Consider the following 25,005-nt stretch of genomic DNA (forward strand, 5'->3'; position numbering starts at 1 on the left):
AGTGGCTTAGCAAATGCATGAAAAGTGAAGAGTGGTTTGCATACAAAAATAAGAGCCATTCATTTGTCTTGCATCTTCTCCAGAATGGGCACAATCATGTCAAACTTGGGTCTCTTCGCAGGGTCCTCATTCATGCAGAGCCTCATCAGTTTACAGATGTGAGGAGAAATACCAGGTGGAATTGTTGGTCGAAGTCCTTCTAGAGCCACCTATGAAAAGAGATACAGATTTTAAACATTTTAAAGTCTGATGAGGCAGTGGTGTTAGTTTCCTCTACCAGTGTAAGTTTTCTTGGATGCTTGATGTGTACCTTCATGCCAATCTCCATATTTGAAAGGTCGGCAAAGGGGACTTCCCGTGTCACCAGCTCCCACAGTAACACTGCAAAGCTCCACATATCAGCAGACCTCCTGTTGATATCCTCAGGCCTCTTCTGTAAAGCTAAACGCACACATAACAATGTTTCAATAATGGGCTGAGCTTCTCTTTTGTTGACTTTTGCTAAATAGTTCAGAATGACTTTGATCCAAAACAGAACTAGTATACGGCCACATGGAAATATTAAAGAAACTACTATTGTGATGTGTTGTAAAATTACCCTCTATTGCATAAAAATAACATACTTAATAATGTTTGTGGTATCAAAATTGATATCAAGCAGTAAGCCTTTCCTTTGTATTGAAATCAAGTTTTATATTTTACATTGTGACAACATTAGGAGCTACAAATTCTACTCATCACTTAACATTTACACAACAATGCAGATGGCCTAAAGTAGCAAGTTTGAGCTGAATTATATAGTACAACATGTTCTTGCTGGATGACTCAGAAGGTCTAAGTACAGGGTCTGAGCAGGCAGACAGATACCTTCAGGGGCCATCCAAGCAGGAGAATACATACGGCCCGGGCACTGGAAAGAGAACTTGGCGTCTGCCATGCTGATTCTGGCTGTCATGTCTTCATCAATCTGTAAAGAATGCAATTGGGATTTAGTTCTCTGTGTTAAACCAAAATGATACAAGCATCTTTTGGGTTGTACCATAATTGAGAAGTCTTTTAATAAATATGCATGCAGATTATTAAATGTTTTTTAGTTTCAGAAATCATATGAAAATACCAACAGCAGAATTTTGTAATCAATGTGATTCTGACTTCGCTGTGTGCTCCACTTTCACAGTAATACAATTTCTTCTAGAATTTTGTCTTTAAATTAGTATTATATTTAATCCACTTACCATAACATGCTTACTGTTAAGATAGAGTCTGGAAACCATTGGCTCTAAGGTGTGGAGGAAAGCCATGCCACTTGCAATATCCAATGCAAATTTTACCGCCTGGCTTTGATCAACGACAAGAGCTAAAGAGAAGACAAACTATAGTTAAAATGCAGCAATAATACAAGAGTATAAATATATATACTGTATGATTACTGTACTCACTTGTGCCCTGGTGTAAGATATTAAAGAGGGACCCATATGGCATGTAGTGAGTAATAATGATCGGGTGAGGAGATGGAGGTGACTGACATGCACCCAAGACAGGAAGTATGTTTGGGTGGGAAAAGATCCTGCAAATAATAAAGAGAATATGTCAGAGTTTAGCAGTGACATACATGTATGCAGTTTAATAAGGTCAATGGAAAACCTTTATTACAGTTGTACATCATCGCAAATGTGCATTTAAACAGTGGCCCAACAGCTATATGTTCAGGCTAAACACTATGAAACTAGCATTAAATTAGTTACAAAAATATACTTATAGAATTCAAGAAGTTTCACTGAAAGTTGAAGGGTAATATAATACTCCAGCACTGACAGCTTTGACTTTAAGTAGTTTTATTGTGTTATGTGAGCTGTAGTGGAAAGTACCTGAGTTTTGGATGTTCCTCATTAAAATCTCTGCTCTTCCTGGTCGTCCAGTCCCTCACATGTAGGACCTTTACTATGATCTCATCGCCCTGCCACCGGCCCTGCCACAACTGCAGACAAAACAATAGAGTCTATATACAATACAGGAAAAACAGATGAGTGGGACCAAATACTGACCTCTCCAGACTGGTTTTCATTGATCTTGGCCAAAAGTGAGAGCTGCTTATAATCTATACCAGCCTGTTTATTCAAAGTACCGTTACCTACAAAATCAAAACTGCTTTCAAAAACACACATTATAATATGACCTTCATGATTTCTGAGGGAAAAAATACTCACGGGGTCGTGTCCTCATTGTCCCTTTCCAGAAGGTTTCCTTATAGGGGATTTTGGTCATGTTCTGGCCCAATTTCTCAGCTTTTTCTGAGTTTAAATATTACTGTTAGTAAACACAAGTGGCTACTATTTAATACAACTATATAATTGTAATAAATTATTTCTTACCCTGAAGGATTTGCCTAAGGTGAGGTTTGGCTTTGTCCAAAGGTGTTTGTCCATATCTGTTACATATGCACACCTGAGCACCACTGGCAACCAAATCCTATGAAAAAAAACATATACAAGGTATACAGTACAGCATACAGTAAAAAATAGTATTTGTTTACTGTATGCAGATTGCTACTTAAATAAATGCAAAAAGGAAAGTAATTGTGTGTTGAAAATACTGCATTAGATTTCTTTCACCACAAGAGGGCGATTGCAGACAAAACAATGAATTGACAAGATAAATATTCAAAATTCAAGTTATGACAAATGAGAAAAAAGCGTAGGTCTACAATTTCATAATTTAAAGATTTACTGAATCTTAAAAAAACTAAAACATTGCACTTGCAAAATATATAAAAAGTATAAGTGTGATACATTACCTCTGCCACTTGGTCTTGACCCCAAAAGCAAGCATAATGCAGAGGTGTGTTCCCATGTTCGTTGACTGTATTGGGGTCTGCTTTGCACTGAATCAGCTGTGATTTATAAATGAAGAAAGTTAGACTACTACAAGATTTTTAAAAAAGCCTAGTTATTACATAATTTGAGTGTGTACCTTAGCCACTATATCTCTGTGTCCGTGGCTGGCAGCGAGGTGCAGTGGTGTATCATCTCCTCTATTCATCACATTGATCCGAGCTCCTCTCATGATCAGCATGTCCACCACCCCACTCCTGCCCTCTCGACAGGCCCAGTGCAGAGGGCTGAAGCCGTGGTCATCACTGGAAATGAGCAATAAAATATATACACAGACTGTTTGATCAGTTTATGTACTGTTTCAAATATGAATGCTGTTTCAGATACTAGACTTGATTTATGAGGAGGTTATGTGTAAAGAATTTGTCTGGATGTCAGAGGTATGCAGAGAAACATTATGCAAATCATCTGACACGAGATTGTGGATTCTTAGTGAAAAGAAAGCTAAGAAAAGATAATCCCATTGGAAGGATCCTTGTTCAGGATACAGAAAGCTATATAAAGGGTGTTACATTTAGATTTTACCCAGTCTATCCATCTTTGCTGCTTTATACCAAATTGGTTATTTACTATGAGCTAAAAAAGCACTGAGGCTGATGGTAAATATAGTGTTGAATTTGTGGCTTTGCAGGAAGTTGCAGGAAACCGCCTGAACTGTTTTGGGGTCAGCTTATGTAAAGTATCTTGTGGGTGAAGAGGCCAGTGGCACTTGGGTGAGAGGTTGATTCCTTGTAGACTGCCCCTAAGCTTCTGTGTACTGTGTGTGTTTGCACCTCTGCACATGTTAGCTAACATTCCTGTCCCGCACAGACATATTTATCACTAAGCAGTTGTCAGATCGGAATAGGACTGCAGGTCGCAATAAAAGCATGTGCTCAAGTCTAAATAAAGATTAGGAGATAGGGGTGTGAGAACATCAGTGTCAAAGGCGGAACCACACACATAGTAGTTGTGTCACCTGATGTACAAAGTTTCCGTGCAAGACCAGCAGCCAAACTGTGTCCTGAGTCAAAAACAGTGTATGCAATATGTTGTAATGTGTTGTAACATTTAGGTTCTATTCTTGAGACAACCAAAGACAGATACTGACTTCACACATACAAGTAAAACCTGCAAAAAAACAGGACTAGAGCAGGACCAAACCAAGTCTACATCACGGAGAAGCAAAATATTAACGCTCAAATGGATAATGCATATGAACACAAGAACTAATGGACTGATTAAGTAAGACAAAAGTCAAAGTAAAATATACAGCGCTTATTGCTAACAACAATTACTAACAGCTGAATATCAGTCATCTACTTTTTAGTCTTTTCTCAACCACAGACAGCGAGTACTTGCAAAGCGCTATTTAAAGTAACAGGGAAAAAACTCAGGAATGACATAGCGGAAAATGCTTGGTGGAATCCTCAGCCACATTCCCTTTCCTCCTCCCTGTGCCTTCCTGTGTCAAATTCACAAACAGCTTGTTGGTACTGCGCCAAAAACCTCTTCAATGTCTACAAGTAGGAGATATTTTACCTTATTTCTAACACATTGAAGAAATATGCAGCACTGAGTTAAAATGAATCCATTACCTACTTGCTTGTCATTTCTCTTTATAGTTTTTCAAGCTAAGAGTAATGACCAGAATTTGTTATTATAATTCCTAGTAAAAATATTTAGCCTAAAAGTGAGTTTTCTCCAAATATCTCTTGCTTGATAAACACTTCTGTTTCTTATAATTAGAGATCTTTCAAGCCACATACTTGAACCCACTCAGCATCAGAAACAAAGCAGCCCCCTGCGGAATGACTGCATAATGATGTTTATACGGGAGTACGAGGGTCAGTCCCTGTATGGAGCTGAGCAGAGGAAATGGCCTTGGCTGCACTGTGGTTGGCTAGAGACTCTGCAGCGCTTAAAGTCAACGTCAACACACTGCACATATAAGGACCTGCCCAAGAATGAGATAATCTGGAGTTTCACAGTGAGGTCTCTCTGAGCAGCTTTCTATGAAGGGAGTAATGTAAACAAACTGCAGCCCTTCTCCCACCAAGGCTGTGGATTATACAAAAAACTGATTATTAATACCATGTTTTATGCCCTTGCAGGTCAGGTAGTTATAGGTTTCAACTTCCTGTTTATAGGCACCATTTTTAGGACTTTTACAGGCTGAGGACGCATTTGAGGTCCAAAGAAGATCTTCTTCCATTAAGTGTCATTTTTAACCTGCCTCAAAGGAGAAGCAAATATTTTTAAATGATGGTGCATCTTATTGCAGCCCTGCAGTGTCAGCCTTGCCTTTCACCATTCAAAATATAGGATATTTTGTTTTGAATTAGTAACTGCTCATTATTGATTACTCTAAAATTCTTGATACTGACTGGTTCTTATTAATGCTTAAAAAAATAAAATAAAATAAAACTTCAGGCTTCCTGAGCTTTAAAAACAAGTCCAGGATTGCTTCTATTCCAAGGTAGTGTCAGCTGAGTTTGCATCTCCAGCTGTTGGCACACTGATGGAGTTGTTGTTAACCGCCCTTCTGCTCTACACCACCTTACCGCATTCTCACAGGCAACGTGAGAGAAGTGTCTTACTTGCAGTTATTACTCTATTATTTCCCAATGTTCCCAATGCTCCTCAGTAAACATGTGTTTGTACAATTTCAATCTAACATCATCCAAAAGAAGTTGGTATATTTTTCCATTTAAACATACTAAAGCTTTAAATATGCTCTTTGTGTTAACTATATGTTTTCAGTTCATTTTAGGTTAATGCTTTAAGCAGTGCTTTTCCAGTCTATTAAAAGTGAGGCCTGGACTGGTCGGCTGCACTGAGTCACAGCCGACAGCCTCCATAAATTACCACACTGCTTTTACACAGGCACAGTTTTGGGAGATGACATCATAAAAATGGAAAACTTCAAAAAAACAACTGAAGGAAACTATTTTTAAACATTAAATATGCCAAAGACCTTGCTCTAAGAAAGCCACGTGTAGCCAGTCTGATCAGTGTGTTATAGACAAGTCAAAAAGCTCTGGAAGTGTATGCCCTAAGGCTATATATTACAACACTCTGAATTTACCTGCAACTACATGTAACTCCTTTGGCATCTTTCAACTTCAACTTTCTTCCAAATATTAGGTCATGATTATGGAATTTAAAATCTAGATCTTACATACTGCTCCTTCATGTTCTCTGGACACCCCTGTTGCTGGATACCCTTGTAACTGCAGCTTACACCTTCATATCAGGGACAAGATAGAAGCTCTCTGATGTTCAAAGCTCAGTATCCCCGCCCTTGAGAGGAGAGATAAAACACACTTACCCCAGGTTCAGGTCATTTTCTGTGTTGTCCAGCCAAAGTCGGACAGCTACAGAGTTCCCCTCTCGACACTGAGTGAAGATGTCATCCATGTTTAGACTCAAGACTTCCTCTCTGGGCTGGTCACCGCTCCTGTCTCAAGTCTTGATATCATGTAGCCTGGAATAGGTGTTGAGTGAATGTAACTTCATATCATAGTAATGACAACTCTACACATCCAGTTTGCTTATGAGTGTACAGGTGGGAAATAGTCCAACACTCGAGGCTTAGCACTATAATTAAACGCATAAGAATATATTTTGTCGACTGTTCATAATTATGAACAGTAAACTCATTGAAAGTGTGAATGCAATAATACAGTGCAATGTACAAATAGGCCATAGACTACTTGTTCGTGTTCAAAGTTTTGTTCAGAACACCTGATTTATTTATTTTTGTTTCACCTTTTTATTTTGACGTCACTTTGAATAGTCCTATTTTGAGAAAAAAGTAGTTGTATGCATTCAAATTGCAACTAAGCTAAGGTAAATAGGCAGATAAATGTAATGTCTAATTATAAATGATTGTCTTTTGTTTTTCGACAATGGTCTAGTTTATTTTAAAAGTATTGCTGCTTCATAGTAAATACCAGACTAGTAGCAGAGTAAGTGAGTAAGTAGCCGCCTATGTTTGTCCTTATATGGTATAAGGAGATCCATCCATTGGAAGTCTTGAATGGCAGGCAGACAGGCATTCTTTAGTACAGGATGACATAGAAACAGCTACACTACTTTGACAAAACATTTCAGCATTACACTTAACAATAGACTCAAGACAAAATGATAATAGACTAATTAAAAAAAAACCTACAGACTGAGCTTATATTTCCCATTCTTTCCATGAACGTCCAACCCCGACGGATCGAACCACACACTCACTTTGAACTCTTTAGTCAAAAAGTCCAATCTAACGTGGGCAGCGACGCAGCTTTTGAGCCAGGATCTTACAAAGAGAGAGAAAAAAAGAGACTTACCTGCTGTTTATTAATCGCTTTCTCAATAGTCCCTTTTCCCCTCAAAGCAGTCCGTCTCCTAAAGTCTGAAGACCAAGAAAAGTCCACGCCCCGCTCCTCCTCAAAGTTGATGTGGGCTACGGGGGAGAGACGCGCCTTGGCGAGGGGAGCTGAGCGCTGCTGCAGACGTCAATGCCCCAGGACGAGCAGCTCTACGACGCCTCCTGCTGGACGCTATGCACGACTACACAAAGCACATGCTACGGTCTAAAATAGTTTAAAAGCAGCAGGGAGGTCAGGTCAAGAGGTGTGCAGCAGCGTAAAGGACCAAAAGAGGTTCTATAGAGTGAATAAATAAGCTTTAAAATACATCTGTTTTGTTGTTACCTATATCATAAGACAGGTTTATATGCACTGCCTACCAGTTTAGTTTCTAGGGCCTACATTTGCCATTATATCAGTTTTGAGGCAGTGCAGATAGCTTGACAAGAAATACAACCAGAAATCTAAATTCCACTAATCTGATATGAAATTACTTTTTTAAACTTCTATAATAATATTACTAATTATTACTTATATTACTTATATCATTAATTATTACTAATATCTGAAGACTAGTTTAGTTGGACTAAATATATCTACATTGAAAATATGACTATTGTTCAAAAACAGTACCCACACGTTTCCTGTGGTTTTATCAGTTTGTACTGGCCTAAGTCAAGGTTGAGATAAAGGTCTTAAAACCACAGACAATGAGAATGCTGCAATCGATGTGCATAATCTATGTAGACATCACACACCATGTACCGGGTAAAACAGGAAGTAGTGCTGATGTGATGAAGCTCATGATCTATGCTCACACCCAAAACACAACCCAGGGCCAACACCCAACAGCAGCCAGCAAATCAGAGATCTAGTGACAAACAAACTTTAAATGCACCATATGCTGGAGAATATACAAAACATAGCATTTACCAATTCCAACTACAACCAACGTTCCCAAATTATATGCATGCCTTTTCCTATCATTGTAAATAATAATTTAGCCGACTGTAGTAAAATGCTGCTGCTATTATGAGACTTGTTCATCTCTATGACTTTGTTGACATATACTGCAGTTTTTAAAATACAAACAAAAAAAATCAAAGTAGTTTCCCATGAAATGGCGAAGTTTATTCAGATATGCATTATTTACTACTACCTACGAGAAATTACAATGAATAATTTTAAATATCCTAGTATTTAGGATAGGATTCTATACATAAATATTCTTATTCTGGGCTAGCAGGCTTTTCTGTGGACATTTGTGGGACAGAAGCTGTGGACATGGGAACATCTTCAGATAAGGGTGTTGGTGATGTATAAACAGACTGAGACAATTCTACATTTTGGGATCCAGTTAAACCTGCATTAAGCGAGGTCTTGCCTTCTACACTGTTCATATTTTCAGTAACAGGTGTAAGTGGTGTGACTTCTGATTGTCCAACTTGGTCCGTGCTCAGTTCTAGTGAGTTTTGAGCTGTCAATTGAGATTCAGGTCCCACACTGGCTGATGCCGCGGCTGCAGCCTCTAGCTTTGCATTTTCAGCTGCCTTGCTCTCCATCTCCTCCATGCGCCGTTGCACCATACGAGGCATGAGGTTCACATAAGTAGCCATCAGGCGGTGGTTAGAACGGATCAGCTTCCCAGCACAGTTGTCCACACAGCGCTCCTGTAAACATAACATGTGTTCAATAACAAGGATTATTTTCATACAATGAGGTTTCAGAAAGGTGTGTAGAGGTCAGGGATAAAATGCAACATCATAAAACAAATCTGCTATCTTTGATGCAGGCAGGCAGTAACTCCTTTGAAGAGACATGTTTAGCCAAAATAAATAAAAATGTAAACAAAAGAACAATGTATCAGTTACTTCAGCTGCTGGACCACTACTGGTGAGTACAACTGTAGTGTCAGTATGCATCTGAGTGAATACAAACTCCTGTAGTGAATATATTAAAAATCCATAGCTTTACTAAACTAACTAGTGTAACTAGAATGACATAGTTAATATGTAGTTAATGTGTGTCACAATCCCAAAATCCATGGGTATTTGGGGACTATAACTCTTGATGCATACTATTAAATACATAAACAGATATTCCTTTATTTTCTATGTTTTGAGTTATAGATATTACGAAGGAAAATAAGTACAAACAAGAGGCAGTTTTTCCTTCTTTTCTAGATTAACAAAATCTGATATTAGCTACTGAATGGATATCTCCTGACCTCATCCATGGCGAGGTTTCTGTAGTTGCATGTATGTATGCGTGTATATATACTGACCTCGTCCATAGTGAGGCTTCTGTAGTTGCATGTATATATGTGTGTATATATACTGAGGCTTCTGTAGTTGCATGTATATATGTGTGTATATATACTGAGGCTTCTGTAGTTGCATGTATATATGTGTGTGTATATATACTGAGGCTTCTGTAGTTGCATGTATATATGTGTATATATACTGAGGCTTCTGTAGTTGCATGTATATATGTGTGTATATATACTGAGGCTTCTGTAGTTGCATATATATATGTGTGTATATATACTGAGGCTGCTGTAGTTGCATGTATATATGTGTATATATACTAAGGCTTCTGTAGTTGCATGTATATATGTGTGTGTATATATACTGACCTCGTCCATGGTGAGGCTTCTGTAGTTGAAGTTGCTGGAGCACCGTTGGAAGCAGGTCTCTGTCATACGGTTGTAAACGAGAAGAAAATCCCGCAGCTGCAAAAAGCTCCAAGGTTATTCACAGGCCCAGTATTATATCCCAACAGATAAATAGATTTGACTTACATTTCGCAGTTGTGAGTCAGGCTCCATCATGACTGCCAGGCTAGAAGGTTAGCTAAAATGCTAACTTTATCTTGACTGTGGCTTACCCTCGCAATTTCCCGACTTAAACGAGCTTTCCTAAGGTACATAAACTATTTCGAGTTGATGTATGCATTACAAATAAAAGAATCGTGTTGATACACGTCAAAGTGTATTTGTTGTGGACAGAAGCAGCATGACATTCACGCGCAGGCCGCCATGTTTCTGCAAAGATCGTTTCACCGTCACAACAGGACGTCCCACTCCTTGGGCTATGGATGTAGATCAGGGGTCGGCAAGCTCTAACCCCCAAAGATCCATTTGGATCCGGTTTCCACAGAAAAGAAAACACTCAGAGCAAAGACTTTTACATCTAAAATGAATATAACACTATATATTGTTTGTTGTTGTTTTTTTTTGTCTCTTTACGCAGGACTGTGAGCTGCTTGTGTTCAGATCTGTGTGCGTTCAGGACTGTGACCTGTGTGTGTTCAGGACTGTGACCTGTGTGTGTTCAGATCTGTGTGTGTTCAGGACTGTGACCTGTGTGTGTTCAGATCTGTGTGTGTTCAGGACTGTGACCTGTGTGTGTTCAGATCTGTGTGCGTTCAGGACTGTGACCTGTGTGTGTTCAGGACTGTGACCTGTTTGTGTTCAGATCTGTGTGTGTTCAAGACTGTGGCCTGTGTGTGTTCAGATCTGTGTGTGTTCAAGACTGTGGCCTGTGTGTGTTCAGATCTGTGCGTGTTCAGGACTGTGACCTGTGTGTGTTCAGGACTGTGACATGTGTGTGTTCAGATCTGTGTGTATTCAGGACTGTGACCTGTGTGTGTTCAAGACTGTGGCCCGTGTGTGTTCAGATCTGTGTGTGTTCAGAACTGTGCGCTGCTTGTGTTCAGATCTGTGTGTGTTCAGGACTGTGACCTGTGTGTGTTCAGATCTGTGTGTGTTCAGGACTGTGACCTGTGTGTGTTCAGGACTGTGACCTGTGTGTGTTCAGATCTGTGTGTGTTCAGGACTGTGACCTGTGTGTGCTCAGGACTGTGACCTGTGTGTGTTCAGATCTGTGTGTGTTCAGGACTGTGACCTGTGTGTGTTCAGATATGTGTGTGTTCAGATCTATGTGCATTCAGGACTGTGACCTGTTTGTGTTCAGATCTGTGTGCGTTCAGGACTGTGACTTGCTTGTGTTCAGATCTGTGTGTGTTCAGATCTGTGTGTGTTCAGTACTGCAAGCTGTGTGTGTTCAGATCTGTGTGTGTTCAGGACTGTGAGCTGTGTGTGTTCAGTACTGCAAGCTGTGTGTGTTCAGTACTGCAAGCTGTGTGTGTTCAGGACTGTGACCTGTGTGTGTTCAGGACTGTGACCTGTGTGTGTTCAGGACTGTGACCTGTGTGTGTTCAGATATGTGTGTGTGTTCAGATCTAGGTGCATTCAGGACTGTGACCTGTTTGTGTTCAGATCTGTGTGCGTTCAGGACTGTGACCTGCTTGTGTTCAGATCTGTGTGTGTTCAGATCTGTGTACATTCAAGACTGTGACCTGTGTGTGTTCAGTACTGCAAGCTGTGTGTGTTCAGATCTGTGTGTGTTCAGGACTGTGAGCTGCTTGTGCTCAGATCTGTGTGCGTTCAGGACTGTGACCTGTGTGTGTTCAGGACTGTGAGCTGCTTGTGTTCAGATCTGTGTGTGTTCAGGACTGTGACCTGTGTGTTCAGATCTGTGTGTGTTCAGGACTGTGACCTGTGTGTGTTCAGATCTGTGTGTATTCAGGACTGTGACCTGTGTGTGTTCAGATCTGTGTGTGTTCAGGACTGTGACCTGTGTGTGTTCAGATCTGTGTGCGTTCAGGACTGTGACCTGTGTGTGTTCAGATCTGTGTGTGTTCAGGACTGTGACCTGTGTGTGTTCAGGACTGTGACCTGTTTGTGTTCAGATCTGTGTGTGTTCAAGACTGTGGCCTGTGTGTGTTCAGATCTGTGTGTGCAGAACTGTGCGCTGCTTGTGTTCAGATCTGTGTGTGTTCAGGACTGTGACCTGTGTGTGTTCAGATCTGTGTGTGTTCAGGACTGTGACCTGTGTGTTCAGATCTGTGTGTGTTCAGGACTGTGACCTGTGTGTGTTCAGATCTCTGTGTATTCAGGACTGTGACCTGTGTGTGTTCAGATCTCTGTGTATTCAGGACTGTGACCTCTGTGTGTTCAGATCTGTGTGTGTTCAGGACTGTGACCTGTGTGTGTTCAGATCTGTGTGCGTTCAGGACTGTGACCTGTGTGTGTTCAGATCTGTGTGTGTTCAGGACTGTGACCTGTGTGTGTTCAGGACTGTGACCTGTTTGTGTTCAGATCTGTGTGTGTTCAAGACTGTGGCCTGTGTGTGTTCAGATCTGTGTGTGTTCAGATCTGTGTGCATTCAAGACTGTGACCTGTGTGTGTTCAGATCTCTGTGTGTTCAGTACTGCAAGCTGTGTGTGTTCAGATCTGTGTGCATTCAAGACTGTGACCTGTGTGTGTTCAGATCTCTGTGTGTTCAGTACTGCAAGCTGTGTGTGTTCAGATCTGTGTGTGTTCAGATCTGTGTGCATTCAAGACTGTGACCTGTGTGTGTTCAGATCTCTGTGTGTTCAGTACTGCAAGCTGTGTGTGTTCAGATCTGTGTGTGTTCAGGACTGTGAGCTGCTTGTGCTCAGATCTGTGTGCGTTCAGGACTGTGACCTGTGTGCGTTCAGGACTGTGAGCTGCTTGTGTTCAGATCTGTGTGTGTTCAGGACTGTGACCTGTGTGTTCAGATCTGTGTGTGTTCAGGACTGTGACCTGTGTGTGTTCAGATCTGTGTGTGTTCAGGACTGTGACCTGTGTGTTCAGATCTGTGTGTGTTCAGGACTGTGACCTGTGTGTGTTCAGATCTGTGTGTATTCAGGACTGTGACCTGTGTGTGTTCAGATCTGTGTGTATTCAGGACTGTGACCTCTGTGTGTTCAGATCTGTGTGTGTTCAGGACTGTGACCTGTGTGTGTTCAGATCTGTGTGCGTTCAGGACTGTGACCTGTGTGTGTTCAGATCTGTGTGTGTTCAGGACTGTGACCTGTGTGTGTTCAGGACTGTGACCTGTTTGTGTTCAGATCTGTGTGTGTTCAAGACTGTGGCCTGTGTGTGTTCAGATCTGTGTGTGTTCAGAACTGTGCGCTGCTTGTGTTCAGATCTGTGTGTGTTCAGGACTGTGACCTGTGTGTGTTCAGATCTGTGTGTGTTCAGGACTGTGACCTGTGTGTGTTCAGATCTGTGTGTGTTCAGATCTGTGTGCATTCAAGACTGTGACCTGTGTGTGTTCAGATCTCTGTGTGTTCAGTACTGCAAGCTGTGTGTGTTCAGATCTGTGTGTGTTCAGATCTGTGTGCATTCAAGACTGTGACCTGTGTGTGTTCAGATCTCTGTGTGTTCAGTACTGCAAGCTGTGTGTGTTCATATCTGTGTGCGTTCAGGACTGTGAGCTGCTTGTGTTCAGATCTGTGTGCGTTCAGGACTGTGAGCTGCTTGTGTTCAGATCTGTGTGTGTTCAGGACTGTGACCTGTGTGTGTTCAGGACTGTGACCTGTGTGTGTTCAGATCTGTGTGTGTTCAGGACTATGACCTATGTGTGTTCAGGACATCGGCTGCCTCGGGAGTCCCACGAGCCAACAAGGCTCGATAGGACTCCTTCTTCAGCTTCAAACTGAAGAAGGAGTGGGGTTTTGTCGTCCCTCTACTCATTAGCCCTGGTTTTGCCGCCCGTGCTCTGGACTGTCCCTTCACAGCTGCAGGCCTCTGGATCAGTCCAGTGTCTGTGTTTCAGGGCAGTGATCTCAGTGTCCTGTTCTTTAAGTGTCCTGCTCATCGCTTCCATGTTGCTCTTTGCAAAGGTCAGTTCTTGTGTGAGCTGTGTGTTGTCCCTCAGTGCACTGTGAAAATGCTGTCTGATATTGTTCTGTGCACTGGTGACACTCTCCAGCTCTTTCTCTTTCTTCTGGAGTTTGTCCTTGACTTTATACAACTCAAACTCCATTTGTGCTGTAACGGTGTTGTGATGCTCCAGTTGCAGCTGCATGTTCTCGTGTCCTGCGTCCTGTTTCTCAGCTGTTTATGGGCACTGATGTGGGAAATCATCTCCTTCTCTTTTTCTTGGAGCAAAGCAGTGACTTTTTTAACCCTCTCAGGCTCAAATTAGGTTTTAGTAACAGGAAAAATCTGATATTTGGGGAAAATTATCATATGGGGTAGTAATATACAATCCTGACTTTTTTTTGAGAGAGACCTTCACATGCAGTGCATTCTGGGATGTTGCAGATTTGCAACATTGGCCCGGTGTGGTAAATTAACAATGAAGATTGAATATGATATGAACGCTAACTTTATTTGTATACCACTTTTAAAAACAATGTTTCAAAGTGCTTTACAGTGGCAGAACAACAATAGAAACAATTTGGAATATATCACTTTTTCGTGTGGTACTCCAAGAAACAATTTTTTTCTTTTGTAAAGCACAAAGGTACTTTGCACTTCAGGCAGGCTGTTTGCGTGTAGCCATTCTTGCACAGTCTGCATCGTCCACGTTTATCAGCATGGATGGGGAAATGATCGAATCTGTCTAGTCTGACGACATCCAAAGGCGCAATGATCCTCTGAAGTGGAGGTGGAGGTGGAGCAGCTTGATGGTGTTCTGGAGCATTTTCCAATGATGTTCGTCCTCTTTTCCTGCTGTTGAAGTCAGCCTGTTTTCCAACCTTGATGAGGGCATCTGCAACTTGAGCACGGAAGTCAAGAAGCGACATATACTTCTTCTCCTGCTTCTGGATGAGATGACGGCGGTAGAGGAGCCAGCCATTGACCAGTGATAGGTCAATCAAGTAGAACAAGATGCGCAGATACCAACGACGTGGGCGGATGTCAATGCGATAGAGAGATGCAAACATGTCCGCCAAGTCTACCCCTCCCATGTTGTTGTTGTACACATTGACAATGTGTGGTCTGTCCACTTCCACATATTCCTTCTTCTCTTTTGACCACCTTCTGCATCTATCAACAGGATCAGGGCCAATGAAGGATGACACTAGTAACACTGCCTTGTTGTCATACCACTTCACAATGGCCATCCCACTTGTTATTTCGTATTTCACTTCATACGCACCACGTCCAGCCTTTGACAGTTCCTTGTCACTTTTCAGGGTACATCCACGGACACGGTTACGGTTGATAGTAGCAACTGTTAGAATTCCCATTTTCTTCAGTTCCACAATGAGTTCAGGGGACGTAAACCAGTTGTCAAAGTAGCACTTGTAGTTTAGTCCTTTTGGGACTTCTGATACGAGACGAAGCACAACTTCACCGGCAACACCAAGTCCACGCTCATTGGTCACAGTCCCTTTTCCAGTGTATATTTCAAAGTCATAGACTAGTCCTGTGACACCCGCACGAGTAAAGACCTTGATTCCCCATTTTTTCGGCTTGTTCTTGATATACTGTTTCATTCCAATCTTTCCTTTGAAGGGGATCATCTGCTCATCAATGGAGTGGTTTTCTTCCGGTTCAACTTTCAAACAGTTGGCACGGACTTTCTCAAGTACTGGTCGCACCTTGAACAATGGATCGTATCCAGGCTCACCCTTTTGCTTCACATTGGTGTTGTCGTTCATGTGGATGTATGTTCGCAGATGATCAAATCGCTTACGCGCCATGACTGTTGCAATTGGGTCATAGCGTGTTGCCGTCTGCCAGTACAGGCGGTACGATGGCATACGTACTACGGTCATCAAGATGTGTAAACCAATGAATTGCTCCATTTCAGATGGGGTTGTTTTCAGTTCTGGCCCATTCTTCATAACTGCATACAGGTTAGATTGGTGAGAAATATGTTCGAACACGGATTTGTCCATGAACTGATCAAAATACCACTTTGGACTTGGTATTTCATCTGGTGGAGGGGAGAACGCAGGTCCTTGGAATGAAGAGTCTATGTCAGCTGCTGGAGGTTTCCTCTGCCTCCAAGAAAACTCTTTGTTTACTGGAACTGGGCCTGGCTGAGGTTCATCGTCATCTGGGACCTCAGTGTCACTGTCTGCATGTACGTTATGAATTTCAACATCAAGGTGGTTGAGATTAGCTCTTGCTATTTCTGCCAATGGCTCATCATAATCAAGGTCAGACTCGTATACTTCAGGAGCAAAATCTGGATCGCCAATTTCATCATCTGAAATGGATTCTGTGTCAGATAAAGCCCCATGTGGAAGGCAAACCATCTCAATAGCTTCCTTGACTGAAAATCTTCGTCGGCCTGCCATAACGCCCTGCAAATCCTGCAAACAGTATTCTGTAAGATAGTTTGCCAAAAAAGTCAGTCAAACAAAGATCTATACTATTATATGTACCATGGAATTTAGGCTACATCAGTTTTCTTCACTGCACAGTCAAATGAACATCATATGTTTTCGATCAAATCTGCTTCTGATAGTTTGTAACTTCACCCCAAATTATTTCATTTGCCATAGGATATACCCTCAATGACACCTCAAAGTAAGAAGTAAACAATGGTGATAGGAAAATAACCCTAGTATAAACTTTTGCTCAGAATATGGGCAAACTAGTAGATAAAGCATGTGGCAGCCATTGGTACCTGTCCGGGGATACGTTGCAAATCTACAACGTTGAAATAGAGCTGCCCCTGGGAAAAAACTACTAATATAGATAAAATCTACTAATTGGCATGCACTGTATCTATATTTATTCATAATTTATCTTATGCAGTTTTGTTTTCAAATTAATGGAGGTTAGTAGTGATACTTACATGAAATTGATGCCTAGAAAATCTGTTTCAGTGAAACCATGCAGACAGACATGTTGGAAGAGAGACAGTGCTGACATCTGGTGAGCAATTGGGAAACTGTTTGTTGCTAATGCACAACTAAGGCCTGCAGTGCAACTTCTGAGTAAAAAAGGCTCAAAAAATATAAATGTGGAGTAATTAGGTAATTGGCAATTAGCTGTTGCAAATTTGCTACGCCTGCCTGGAGAGGGTTAAACTCCAAGTCTGCCACGTTTGGTTTTGCTGTGACCTTTTTGAGCTTGTGAAGCTCCTTTTTCACCCCCATCATCTCCTGCAATGACTTGAGATGTTTGATTCTTCTCTGCTGATGGGCCTCAGTCTCTTGTTGCAGCTCTTCGTCCTTCTTTTGGAGGACCTCAGTGAGGTTTTGGATCTCCAAGTCTTTCTCTTGGTCAATCCTTTCCTGAGTCTTGAGCCTGAGGTCCAGTGATTGGTTCATTTGGACCTGATTTGCGAGCTCGGCCTCAGAGGTGTACAGGTACCAAGGAAAGACGTGGAGCTATTGTTTTCTGCGTGTGTATACATTGGTGTCTGAGAAGTTATGAGCCAAATCTGTGAGTGACTTTATACGACGACCTCGCGATCTACGTGTTCTAGAGCTAGTGTGAGTGATGACACACACACACACACAGACACACACACACACATATATATCTGATCTACATGGATCTACTGGAGTCTGGCATGGATCTACTGGAGTCACTCATAGGATCGATTTTGATCCTATGAGTGAAAAAGCTGAAAATCGATTCAGCCACTGGCTCCAATGTGATCTGTCCCTAAAAGAACATTGTCTATTCTTAAATTGAAGGCAAATCTAGGCTGATGTATATTGTATCCTCATGCTCCCTGGACATTAAAAGTACTAGCAATACTAACAATAGAATACATTACATTTAAAAAAAATACATTACATCAAAAAAAATCTGTTAATTGTTATTCATTCTTTAAAAAACTGAGGTCTTGATTTTCTTGACTTTTCCACATGAACAATTTCCATAACCCTTCAAGGTCTGATGGGAATTTTAATAAATCTTTCCTTGCCTGGATTTTTTTGCTATTAAAACACCCCTTTTACCCCCTTAAGGAATGTGTTATGCATCATTTTTTTTAGTACAACCTGTTATTTCACAGTGTGCAAGCTGTAGTTTTGTCATGATTGTAATAAAAGCCATAGAACTAGAAATACAAATGAAAAAGAAAAACAGAAACTACAATTCACACTTCTTTATTAAACACACAGCAAACAAGAATAACCAACTTTCTGAAAATAAAAAAATGTGCAAAATATCAAGTCTGTAAGTACAGTAAAATGTCCTTTTTGCCCTCAAAAGAAAAAAGAAAGTGCAATCACCCCATTATTTTACTAGTACCAGTCATGGAAACCATGAACCATGCCACAGCCTCCTGCAAAAAAGCCAAGCTCTATATGACATTTCTGTTGGTATGCCTTCTTAGAAAGGGAAATAAAATTACACAGTCCAAGAATGCAAAATCTGCCATTTATTTGAGAAATGACTTCACTTAGACCTGCTTTTCAATTGTTACGAACATGCACACTCAGAGTAACTAACCATTTTGAGTCACTACACAGTTTGGGCCAATGAAAATGGATGGAGGGCATCATGTGATGGAGAATGTAGATCGGTTGGACTACAGTTGTCTCTATGTCATAACGCAACGTGCAGAGTTTGATGTACAAGGATAATTTCGCACCTCAGAGGTGCTATTTATGGAACAACTCAAATAACATGAACAAGAACAATTTTTTAAAATTTATGAGAAAAACATAAAATGGCTCAGACGACATCTAACCTCAGAAGGTGCTTTAATGTTATAGTCCTGAAACTGTGGAACATTTATTTTGGAACTGTTCTTCTACAACTAAATTTTGGGAAAGAAGTGACTTTGTTTATTCCAACCCATCTATGCAGAAATGATCAAATGTATTACAAACATATCATATTTGGAGTTGCAGCAAAGATAAATGGTATATATTCAACCTTGTAATTATTATGGCAATGTACTTTATATAAAAATATAAATATGTACATTTGCAAACAAGAAACCTGCTTTTAATGTAGTTTACAAAGAAATGGGATTGTATATTAAAAACTACTGGACCTTGTAATAACACAGAGGCTTTAAAAACAGTAGAATACTGCTCATTGTATTTATCTTAAAATGTATATACATTATCCTCCCTGGCTATAACACTTATTGTTGTTACTGTGTATTTGCACTAAAAACAAACAAACAAAAAAAAAGCGTGTGTGATGTGCAATTTTCAATTAAAAACAAACAAAACAAACAAACAAAAAACAACACCCATCTATACTTTCAAACTGAATTGCACACGAGAGCTTTTATGATCATATATATATATATATATATATATATATATATATATATATATATATATATATATATATATATATATATATATATATATATATATATATATTATATATTATATTTTTGTACATATTACACATATTATATTTTTGTAATGATTCCACCAAATAAATCTGCTAAAATGTGCCTGGTGCACAAACTGTAAAAGTAACCACAAAAGTACACAAATGTCACTACACCCCGTATATATATATATATATATATATATATATATATATATATATATATATATATATATATATATATATATATATATATATATATATATATATATATATATATATATATATATATATATATATATATATATATATATATATATATATATATATTATATATTATATTTTTGTACATATTATACATATTATATTTTTGTAATGATTCCACCAAATAAATCTGCTAAAATGTGCCTGGTGCACAAACTGTAAAAGTAACCACAAAAGTACACAAATGTCACTACACCCCGTATAGAAGATAACACTGCAACTATAGTTTTTATTAATTCAATATTTTTTGCAGCTTTGGTATAGTTACCTTAATAATAATAATAATAATAATAATAATAATAATAATAATAATAATATAATATAATATAATATAATATAATATAATATAATATAATATAATATAATATAATAATAATAATAATAATAATAATAATAATAATAATAATAATAATAATAATAATTTGACAATCACATGTTAGTACTGTTCATATCATCTGTTCATATCATCAGATCTCACAATGTGATCTGTGTCATCTTGCATATTGTGTATATCCAGTGACCTTCTATCATTGCCCGACTCTTCATTGCCAACTTCATCCTGACTTTCTTGTTCTATCTTCCATCCCATGGCCCTTTTCTCTCCATGCATTGGCCAGTGCATGGTACATTGGTCAGTCTCATTGTCGTCTCTGTCCAGGTCGATCTCTTGACTGTTCAGGTAGATGCTGTTGTGGGACACCATGGGGCTGTGGTCTCTCAGAGGGAGGCACACGTCTTCTTCTCCCAGAAGAAGAGGCGGAGTGAGGTCATTCTGGAGCTGGTCTGGAGGAGAGCTTCGTGCTGGGACCTGGCCTTGTTGATGACTCTGCCTCTTCTTACGTTTCTTGGCTAACTTCAGATCCAGTGATGCATAATTCAGATCAGACTCTACAGGCTGCACATTTATAAGATTTTGGAGATTATTGTTCAGGTTTTGAAAGTAGTTTTCTGCTCTGACAGATTTTACGTGGTTAGTTATTTTTAGCTTATTGAAAAATCTTGTATTGACCACAAAACATCCCTGCTGCAATGTGTTTTCCGTTCTGAAAGAACATCTGGTCAACATGTGCTAAATCTGCACATTGCATGCATCTTGTCTTGGTGGTGGAGTTTAACATAAACATAAATGTTATACATGCCTATGTGAATTTAAAAAAAATGTTCAAAATGACATTTCAAAGTTACCATTTTGTGCGTAGTTAGAAAACACGATGCAGACTAAAAAACTTAAAATCATACAACTAAATAATGTAAACTAACAATTTTTGCATTTTAAGTAAAAACAAAATATAAATGGGCATTTTATATAATTTAATATTTTGCTAGTCTTATATTTACCTCAGCACGACCTCTTGCTCTCACTGTCATCTCTTCATAAACAACAGAACCTTAACAAACAAATGACATGCTCAAACACTTCTGAATAGATCATGCATTTCATTTGAAATAGCCTTGAAATGTATGTGCACAAGTTAAAAAGGGGGAAAAATCACTAAGATAAACTAAAATAATCCCTCAACCATTCTCTCATACTGCGATAAACTTGACTAGTATGAGTTTTTACCTGTGTCTTTGGTGATAATGTTGCCATAAATAGGATTTTCCTGTTGCAAACAAACACTATGAGAATTTTCTTCTGGTGCATCATTGTTTGTATCTGCTGGATAGGCCTCATCGCTCTCTGGCAGACTTGATATGGAAATTGTGTATTTCAGTTAGAACAGTCAAAATAAGAGTGAAGAGATACGTGCAGACTCAGTTTATATAGAATAAAACATACCTATGTCTGGACGAATTTTGATCTGAAAAAGTTTGTGTATACATTGTTAATTAGGCCAACAATAAACTAGAATAATGTAATAGGCATACCTTCACATTGTGCCGACCGTTTGCATCTGAGCAAACACAGTATCAAATTTAGACATAGCGAGGCCAGCAGGGCCAGAGAAAGCAGCAGCAGAGCCAGCCATATAAAGATGCACTCTGAAAAACATTTTCAATCAACTGTGTGTTACAAGTCAGGCATTTTTTCTGATTTCCAGATAATCACTACTTCTTTGACATTAAGTCAGTTGCGTGAGGAGTAGAGGGAGTCCACCTAACATCGTAATGTTTTTTCATTTTCACAACCCTTTTCATTTTCAAAAACATGATTTACAGATTTCCTACCTGTCATGTTGCATTGGTGTGAGTTAGGCTCAATTCTTGTATCTCTCTCTTGGCTACAGTTCATCTCTGTATGGAATAGTAAAGGTGTTCTTAGACACTGTCTATTTTTACTTTCTATACACACTGCTGTTCAGTTACAAACAGGAAACAGTGTAACCTCCTTTTGAGGCTCACACTTCCAAGACAAATGCAATTCAAAGTGTATCAATTTTCAATTTAAAGTTTTGTCATAAAAAAAAAAAAAAAAAAAAATATATATATATATATATATATATATATGAAAAAAATATAATCTGTAATAATATGCTTATTCAAGATGAGACAAGCTACATTTTGCCTTTTTGTCTCATTGCTTATTTAAAAAAGTTGTCTATTTTAAAGGTCAAGCATGTGAAAGATAAGAGTAAATACTGATGCAAGGATTTGCACATCTCTTAAAGAAGACCTATGCAAAATTAACTTTTTAGAATTTTTAACCACGTTACACTTGCTTCGTCTTCTTGTTGTGTTTGAGTCATGATTCCTGCTTGTTTGAGTAATCTTCATGTGCTCTCCAATTTTATTTTCTTAATCTGTGATATGTGTAGGATTCGGCAGCGTCGCTCACTAGTGTGATGTGCAGTTGTCCATCAGAGGTGCGACACTTCCAGGTTCTCTGTTATGGTGACGCCATAGTGAAGTCAGTGCCACAGTTTTCTTTTCTTTCTTTTTTTTAACTATTTATTTACATGATATTTTACAATAACAAACTGAATACATACCTACTAATACTAACACAAATATAAAAAGGAAAAGAAATACATATACATACAAACATGCTCATATACATATCTATATACATATCTATATCTATCTATCTATCTATCTATCTATCTATCTATCTATCTATATCTATATCTATATCTATCTATCTATCTATCTATCTATCTATCTATCTATCTATATATCTATCTATCTATCTATCTATATATATATATATATATATATATATATATATATATATATATATATATATATATATATATTATATATATATATATATATATATATATATATATATATATATATATATATATATATATATATATATATATATATATATATATATATATATATATATATACACACACACACACATACATACATGTAAAAATAAAAAGTATATATACATACATATATTATATTATATATACCCAAACCCATACACATATACATAATGTGCCACAGTTTTCTAATGCAGAAGTCAGTGAACTTGTTTCTTTTATTAAGTGAATTTAAATGAATATTGTAATTTAAAATGTCCAAATTATCACATCCAAGAGTGTCTGGGGGGCCTCAGAAGCATTGCACGGGCCCCCCCCCAAATGTTGTTCACACAACAAGAAAGAAATAAAATTGAGTTTTAAATCAACTTTACATAAGATATCACTTTTTATTTCTTTATATTAGTATTAAGCCCACATGAATGTTTTAACATAGAAATATTAACATTACATATTCTTTCAAATGTAGTGTCAAATATTATTAGAGGGGCCCTGTGTGATTGATAAGGGGGGCATGGCACAGCAGACTTTGGAAATGGCTGATCTCGTCTGTCTGCCTCAGAGAAAGAGTCATGACTCGTGGGCTCAACTCCCAGACCAGCAGGGCCACTCTGTGCAGAGTTTGCATGTTGTCTCAGAGTGGTCGGTCGGACAGTAAATAAATAAATAAATGAATAAATAAATAGATTCCCTCCAGAACACTCTGGTTTACCCCATTAACCTAAAACATGCACATAGGGAAAAAGTTCCCCAGCATATAGTCCTCATCAAGTTTAACTAAAGATCTGCTGTTCTGCAGCCCCAACTGCTCCTGATAGTGTGAATCGGCAGAATTAAAAAATGGGTCAAATATAGTAAACAAAGTTCTCCATGGGGACAAACTATACAATAAAATATACATTAACCTTAACCTCAGTTCCTCTGTGTAATCCACATTTTACCCTTAACTATCTATCTGTCATGCAGTTTACATATCACATGTTTGGAAGCATGACATGACAGTGATGTCATTTATGTAGTGGAGCCTGTAGTATTGTAAAATGCTCTGAAAAATATGCATTTTTTATGAGGTCAAACTGTGATTCATATTTATTTACATATAGAATGTGGTTTGTGGTTTAACTTAAGCACCTACATTACACAAACTCAATGACCCCCCTGGGCAGGATATCCTAAATCACTGTTGAGACAAGTGAAAGCCACAATACCAGTATGTACAGCGCGGTCATCTCAGTGTCTCATATTGCTTTAAAGTTTATTTTCTAAGCCACTGAGCACAGGATGCATGTGTGAAGTACTTCCTGGTTCTAGTCATGACCCGAGCAGCAGCGTTCTGGATGTACTGCAGGTGTCTTACAGGGTGAACAGGCTCTTACAGATGTCTAACCTACTGGAGACAAATGCAACAAGTCTCTATACCTTTTATTCTGGGAATGGTTTTAGATGTTAAAAAAACAGCTGATGTTATTGATTAGATGTGGCTGTGAAAGTTCAAGTCTGAGTCTTATATTACCCTTCAATTTCCAACCTTCTTTCTTTCTTTTTGTTTCTGTCGAACAAAACATGGTGACTTGAGTCTCCTCTGAGTTTAGCTGGAGAAAGTTGTTTTTCCTCCACACACTGATCTGTTGGATGCAGTGGCAGAGTGAATCCACTGGTCCATATTCACCTGCTGCAGTGAGACATAGATCTGAGTGTGATCTGCAGAGTTGTGGTAAGACACATTATTGCTGTGTATTAACTGGCCTAACAGCAGCATGTAGAGATTGAACAACAGGGGTCCCAGGATTGACTCTAGGGGCACCCCACAGTTCGAAGCCATGTGATCTGAGACACAGTTACCACTTTTAAACAAAGTTCTTCTAGATCAAACTTGAACCAGTTTAGTGCAGTAACAGAGATGCCCACCCAGTCCTCTACTTTCTGTAAGAGGATCCCATGATCAGCAGTGTCAGAAGCAGCACTCAGATCTAACAGACTTTGCTCCCATTAGTGTTCAGGTGGATGTAATTTGTAACCTTGATAAAAGCAGTTTCAGTGCTGCTGACAAGTGAGTGGTGGACCCTCCAACAGAAGTTACATTGCATCTTTAAGTTACACCTTGTAACACTTTATTATAGAAAAAAACAAAATAGTGCAACTTGAAATCTGTTTATTTTAAATCTCCCAAAAACAAATTTCTTGCTGAAACTATTTACCAACATTGAAAA

The 25,005-nt window shown here is 38.9% G+C and overlaps 4 protein-coding genes across 4 annotated transcripts in view; all 4 read right to left on the bottom strand.

Moving 5' to 3' along the window:
- Positions 1 to 7,353, bottom strand: part of ilk (integrin-linked kinase) — a 7,736-nt gene extending 383 nt beyond the window's left edge. Inside the window, exons 1-13 of the mRNA XM_033978792.2 lie at positions 7,211 to 7,353; positions 6,202 to 6,357; positions 2,971 to 3,136; positions 2,795 to 2,890; positions 2,373 to 2,469; positions 2,208 to 2,291; positions 2,046 to 2,131; positions 1,869 to 1,978; positions 1,440 to 1,567; positions 1,236 to 1,357; positions 868 to 967; positions 311 to 441; positions 1 to 209 (exon numbers count right to left, since the gene is read on the bottom strand). Coding sequence (XP_033834683.1) covers positions 60 to 209; positions 311 to 441; positions 868 to 967; positions 1,236 to 1,357; positions 1,440 to 1,567; positions 1,869 to 1,978; positions 2,046 to 2,131; positions 2,208 to 2,291; positions 2,373 to 2,469; positions 2,795 to 2,890; positions 2,971 to 3,136; positions 6,202 to 6,290 — 1,359 coding nt within the window. The 5' untranslated portion in view covers positions 6,291 to 6,357; positions 7,211 to 7,353 and the 3' untranslated portion in view covers positions 1 to 59. The remainder of the gene's footprint in view (positions 210 to 310; positions 442 to 867; positions 968 to 1,235; positions 1,358 to 1,439; positions 1,568 to 1,868; positions 1,979 to 2,045; positions 2,132 to 2,207; positions 2,292 to 2,372; positions 2,470 to 2,794; positions 2,891 to 2,970; positions 3,137 to 6,201; positions 6,358 to 7,210) is intronic.
- Positions 7,354 to 8,343: 990 nt separating this feature from the next.
- On the bottom strand, positions 8,344 to 10,278 carry timm10b (translocase of inner mitochondrial membrane 10 homolog B (yeast)). The gene is made up of 3 exons (XM_033978600.2): positions 10,032 to 10,278; positions 9,867 to 9,962; positions 8,344 to 8,901 (listed from the first exon to the last, which is right to left on the bottom strand). Exons 1-3 carry the CDS (start codon positions 10,059 to 10,061, stop codon positions 8,461 to 8,463), a joined length of 567 nt encoding a protein of 188 aa, XP_033834491.1. The 5' UTR covers positions 10,062 to 10,278; the 3' UTR covers positions 8,344 to 8,460.
- Positions 10,279 to 14,515: 4,237 nt separating this feature from the next.
- On the bottom strand, positions 14,516 to 17,341 carry LOC117381006 (piggyBac transposable element-derived protein 3-like). Its single transcript, XM_033977839.1, has 2 exons — positions 17,078 to 17,341; positions 14,516 to 16,375 (listed from the first exon to the last, which is right to left on the bottom strand). Exons 1-2 carry the CDS (start codon positions 17,339 to 17,341, stop codon positions 14,516 to 14,518), a joined length of 2,124 nt encoding a protein of 707 aa, XP_033833730.1.
- Positions 17,342 to 20,034: 2,693 nt separating this feature from the next.
- On the bottom strand, positions 20,035 to 21,547 carry LOC117381007 (uncharacterized). Its single transcript, XM_033977841.2, has 5 exons — positions 21,453 to 21,547; positions 21,364 to 21,385; positions 21,148 to 21,272; positions 20,922 to 20,971; positions 20,035 to 20,478 (listed from the first exon to the last, which is right to left on the bottom strand). Exons 4-5 carry the CDS (start codon positions 20,949 to 20,951, stop codon positions 20,035 to 20,037), a joined length of 474 nt encoding a protein of 157 aa, XP_033833732.1. The 5' UTR covers positions 20,952 to 20,971; positions 21,148 to 21,272; positions 21,364 to 21,385; positions 21,453 to 21,547.
- Between the last annotated feature and the right edge of the window lie 3,458 nt (positions 21,548 to 25,005).

This window comes from Periophthalmus magnuspinnatus, chromosome 14 (genome assembly GCF_009829125.3).
Source record: "Periophthalmus magnuspinnatus isolate fPerMag1 chromosome 14, fPerMag1.2.pri, whole genome shotgun sequence".
In the NCBI taxonomy this organism is placed as follows: Eukaryota; Metazoa; Chordata; class Actinopteri; order Gobiiformes; family Gobiidae; genus Periophthalmus; species Periophthalmus magnuspinnatus.